This window comes from Benincasa hispida, chromosome 1 (genome assembly GCF_027475165.1).
Source record: "Benincasa hispida cultivar pf3 chromosome 1, pf3_genome.v1.1, whole genome shotgun sequence".
Taxonomy (NCBI): domain Eukaryota; kingdom Viridiplantae; phylum Streptophyta; class Magnoliopsida; order Cucurbitales; family Cucurbitaceae; genus Benincasa; species Benincasa hispida.
The window spans coordinates 62,164,365-62,169,683 of NC_143478.1; the positions used below are offsets into that span (position 1 = coordinate 62,164,365).

At 33.6% G+C, this 5,319-nt stretch overlaps 1 protein-coding gene across 1 annotated transcript; it reads right to left on the reverse strand.

The window, feature by feature from the left end:
* Positions 1 to 1,013: 1,013 nt before the first annotated feature.
* LOC120088568 (Tetratricopeptide repeat (TPR)-like superfamily protein) lies at positions 1,014 to 3,131 on the reverse strand. Its single transcript, XM_039045965.2, has one exon. It carries the CDS (start codon positions 3,036 to 3,038, stop codon positions 1,314 to 1,316), a length of 1,725 nt encoding a protein of 574 aa, XP_038901893.1. The 5' UTR covers positions 3,039 to 3,131; the 3' UTR covers positions 1,014 to 1,313.
* Between the last annotated feature and the right edge of the window lie 2,188 nt (positions 3,132 to 5,319).

Below are 5,319 nucleotides of genomic sequence, written 5' to 3' on the forward strand. Positions count from 1 at the left end.
TTTAGTGTATGGTCGTGCTGATTTTTGGAGCTTTGAATTGCTTACCACTAGTTAGGTAGGTTTTGGAGACTATTGCAATAACTTTTGTGTTGGCTTAAGCCAAAGTGTCAAAATTATTTTCAATTTATGTTTAAGGGAGAATTTAAGATTTTTTTTTCCTAAGATAAAAAGAGATTACTTGGCTTCATTACACTATCACGACTTAAATTGAGGTAAGTGATTTACTACCGGTTCGCCCTTGAATCCCAAGTTGATGTCAAAATTGTGAATACATTGTAGGCATGTTTCTATTCTGATGGAAGATTCTACTATGGTTGATTGTTATAAGATTGTTGAGATTGTTCAAAAAACTCATGAGTTATGCTACTATGATTATTATAATATGCTATGGATTGTTATGAATTTGGACGATGTATGTTGCATGTTGGATTGATGGTGATGGTTAGCACCCCTATCGAATTGTATTCATCCTTGAGTATGTTTCAACATCCTTATGGGATTGCCATCCACGATTATGTTATTGTGCTCTTCGGAGCCACTTCCTATGAAAGCATGCCTTCGAGTTCGCCTCTTATGCCTATGTTGGGGTGCACACCTTTATCTTGATAGGGAATCTAACCTATACCTAGTGGGCCCAGGAGTGGGTCATTTACAAAGTACTTCTATACTCACCATTTTTTAAAATTTATTTTAAATTAAAGTTAGGGGTACTTCAAACAAAGTTTTTATTTTATTCTGTTATATCTTATTTATTTATTTATTTGTATAGTTTTTATAATAAAGATTTGTTTTGTTCATTGGATTTAGTTAAATTGTGTGAAAACTCCGTTTTAAGATTTATATATGTGTATAGTAGTGGTCCGATTCCCATTCTAGAAAGTCGGATCGTTACATAACACCTACAATAACATCAAGCAAAGTTCAGATCCGAAGTTTCTCTACAATCCACAATCGGTTTGATTTTGGTCTTAACTTTTCCCCTCACGCAGAAACATAATAATAATAATAATAAATTAGAGCAAATTAAACAACACATCAGAAACATTCAATTTGAGGCAGTTTACATACAAGAAAAATAGCGAGCTACAAAATTTACTCCTCTTCATGCTTCAGCCACAGAGCATGTTTGTTAACATCTCAAATGACAGTCGTTAAGGGCACGAGTTTTAAATTAGGCAGAGTCTTGATCAACCACGAGTGACACTAAACCTGATGCGTCAGCCCGCAATAAGGTGTATCTTCTTTTTCTACATTAAGAACCGCCCTTTCTTTTGGCTATCACATTATAGATGAGCCAATTATCTCATCCTACGTTAGAAGCAAGAAGTGACCAAGCTATTCCCAGCTTCCTTAGTCAATCCTTTTGCTCTCATAATTCTCCTCATTTCATCTACTGAATCCCATTTTCCTATGGACGCATAGAAATTCGATGCCAGCACGTAATTCCCTGCCTTCTTCGAATCCATCTGAAGGAGTTTTTTGGCAGCAAACTCACCCCTGGAAACATCTTGGTTGTGACTACAGGCATTAAGTACTGCTGCCCATACTTTTGAAGTAATCTTAACACCACACATCTCCATATCATTGAACGTACTCCATACTTCATCAATCTTACCAGCTCGGCCTAATATATCTATGATGCAGGCATAGTGTTCCGGACCTAGATATGAACTAAACTTCTCCTTTGCCAAATAAAAAGATTCTTGTCCCTGTTGCACCAGCCCTGAATGCCCACAGGCAGATAAGACAGAAAGGAATGTAACCGAATTTGGCAAGACTCCAGTTCTTCCCTCTACCATCATCTTGAACAGTTCAAAAGCTTTTAGCCCATCTCCGTGACTTCCATATGCTTGTATCATGCTGCTCCACGATACTACATCCTTATGACACATTCCATCGAACACTGTTTGAGCATTCAAAATTTTCCCACATTTAGCATACATATCAAGCAAAATATTGCACAATAGTGTATTAGATGCAAAACCATGACGGACCAAAACACAGTGTATTTGCCTCCCTCTCCATAGATCTGAATTCTCAGAGCAAGCAGCCAGGGCGCTTGTTAGCGCAATTGCATTAGGTCTCATCTTGCTCATCAAAGAAAAGGCCTCTTCATATTTTTTATTCTTAACACACCCAGAAATTAAAGAATTAAGCATGATATCATCCTTTCTACAATTTAAACTTGTGTAAACTTTCATGGCTTCACTAATACAGCCAACGCTAGAGTAGAAGTCAACCAAGGCAGTACCCAAAACAAGTATATCTCTATCCATCACTACAACCACACCATGAACTTGCTTACCCAGCCGAAAATCTTTCAAGGCAGCACAAGCTTTAAGCACTGAACACAAAGTAAACTCACTAAATACCACTTTTTCTCTCTTCATTTCTTCAAACACATTTAGTGCTTCCTCAGCAAGACCCTCCCTCAAAAAGCTTGATAACAACGCATTCCAAGCAACCACATCCCTCACCTCCATCTCTTCAAAGACCTTAACAGAGTCATCAAGAAGCCCACATTTAGAGTACATGTCCAAGATGGCAGTTTTAGTTATAATCCCAGAATACGTATCTGATTTGATGATTAACCCATGAACTTGTTGGCCATATCCGGAGGTGGGTAATGCCGAGCACGCGGCCAAGGCAGCGGTGAGAGTGTGGGCAGTGAGAGCAGAGGAGCGGTGCATTCGACAGAAGAGAGACCATGCGTCAGAATGGCGATAACCACGCACAAAGGAGATGAGAAGGGAATTAAGAGAGGGAATATCTCTTTGAGGCAATTCATCGAATAGTTGGCGGGCAAGGGAGCAGAGGCCTTCAGAATAACAGGGATGGAAGGAGGTGGGGTGCGAGTTCAAAGCAGAACGAGAGGAAATCGAAATGGGCAAACATAAACGTGAAAAGGGGTTAGAAACGTACAGAGGTTTAACGATTGGGGAACGCATTGCTTGGACATTTGTAAAGAATTTGCATTGCGGTCCGAGCATTTTCTTTCTTCTTTTGGCGCGGACTCGAATGAAGTTGTACACAATCATTCAAATCAAAACTCCTCACTCGTTTGAATCTTGGATTTACTCACAAGTTTTATTGAAGGTAAATTTAATATTATATTATCTGAATGGCTTCAAATCTTCTCTCTATTTACAAAAAAGAGTTATAATTAATATTGAATTATAAATTTAGTTTCTAAACATTTATATCTATGTCATTTTGGCCTAATTCTAAAAAATGGTTTAAATTAGTTTTTCGCTCTCTTGATTGAATCTAATTAAGTGATCAACTTATTAAACGACATTGTGATCGATATATATGAGGTCTCATTTTTTATCGAGGAGGCCAAGATTTGGAATAATGTTCTAGGGATTATCTCTTACTTTCATATTCGGGTTCGCCAATGTCAAAATGTTCTCACCTCCCTTGCGACTAGGGTTGGCAAGGAGAAGGATCGGGAGAGGTCCCAATCCCTATCCCTATGGAGGAAAACAATCACCATCTCTATTATTTGGGGATGAAGATGGGGTAGGGATTCCCTGACAAAGACGGTCTCCATCTTTATGTAAACATTTTTTATTCTACATTTTTTTAAAAAGATAATACTTTTTAAATGGAATTCAAGCTTCTTTTTCTATATGAATTGCATTTTCTTATTGACAAAAGAAATTTTCATAAACACATATGGATATAATTTAAAACAAAAACAAAACACAAAAAGTAGAAATTCATGGAGTTACAAACGAAAATGATTTCTTTAAATGAACATTCTTTTAATTAGTATTTCTCATGTATATAGAATAAATAATATATATAATCATAAAATGTATATTATATATTTTTAAAAAAGTATTGAAATGTTAAACAGGGCGAGGTCGAGGACGGGCGGCGATACCCTCCCTATCCTCACCCTATCTCCGATTTGACTCCCCATCCTCGATCAAACCGAGGATTCCTCGTATCCATTGAGATTTTTACCAGCTTTGAAGGAGCTTGAGTCTTCTCTTCGTACTACTCCTTATTTTGAATGCTTGTGTCTTGTGGTATAATATGTTAGTTTGTCTTATTTTCTTTATTGCTTGTATTGTCCTTTATACACTACCAAACAATTAGGTATTTTGGATTTTTGTCTATACTATTGCTACTTTGCAATATTTTAATTCCTTTATACATTACTCAAATATATATAGATTTTAATTATACCTCAAAACTTTGAGAAAATTTATTTTTATACCCTTAAATTTTAAAAAATTATTTTTTTCACATCCATTTTAAATAGTTCTTTCCAAACAAAATAAAAAATAATAATAAACAAAAATTAATTTTAACTCTATCAATTTGGACCCTCAATTTAAATAAATGTTGCCATTTTTACTCTGAGTTCCATTTTTGTTAATTCATGCACAAAAAAAAACCGTAAAGATCTTTATAAACTCAAATATAGTTTGGCATAAAAATGACTTTGACCAATCCACAAACAACTTTCCAAAATTCATACTTTCAACAAAATAATATATTGCTAATGCCTTTTGTAAATATGTTTTATAATTCATTCAACACATTTGAGACAACTTTCTATAACAATATTTGGAACAAGATAGGGTTAAAATGGCAACAAATTTAGTTTAAGGTGCAACTTTTTTTTTCCCAAAAATAAAATAATCCTATTGAGCTTTATAAATCAAGTTGTTTCATATAACTTTTATACCCACTTTAATAGGTGTATGGTCTCTCGACGATAAGAAAATTTGAAGAAAAATATCTTTTTGATCCAGAAGTTTTGGGTTTAATTTCTATTTAATCTCCAAATTTCAATATGTTACATATTTAATCCTAAGTTCTAAGTTTTGCTTCAATTTAGTCTCTAGTTTTAAAAATGTTACAATATTAACCTGAAAATTAAATTTTATTTCAATTTGATCTCTAACTTTCAATATTTACATTTTTTTTATTTTTCACTATATATCCACTTACAATCTCTAAGGTTAATGTCTATTAATTAATTTAAAATAATTATGAAATAAAATTTTAAATTAATTTTAATAGTGATGAAAAATAGTTAAACTTAATTAATTATAATTCTTTTAATTCGTTAAAGTTAATAAATAGAGATTAACACTAAAAATGAAAAATGAATATTTATTTAAAAATCGAAATGAAAAGTACAAATCTTAATACTTAGAGACCAAATTGAAAAAAAAAACTTAAATCTCAAAGGTTTATCGTAATATTTAAAAATTTAGAGACTAAATTGAAATTAACTTCATAACTTAAGAACTAAAATGGTAACATTTTAAAACCTCTAGACCAAATAGAAACTAAATC

Coding starts and splice junctions, on each gene's coding strand:
- LOC120088568 (XM_039045965.2), bottom strand. CDS start 3,038: ATGATTGTGTACAACTTCATTCGAGTCCGCGCCAAAAGAAGAAAGAAA.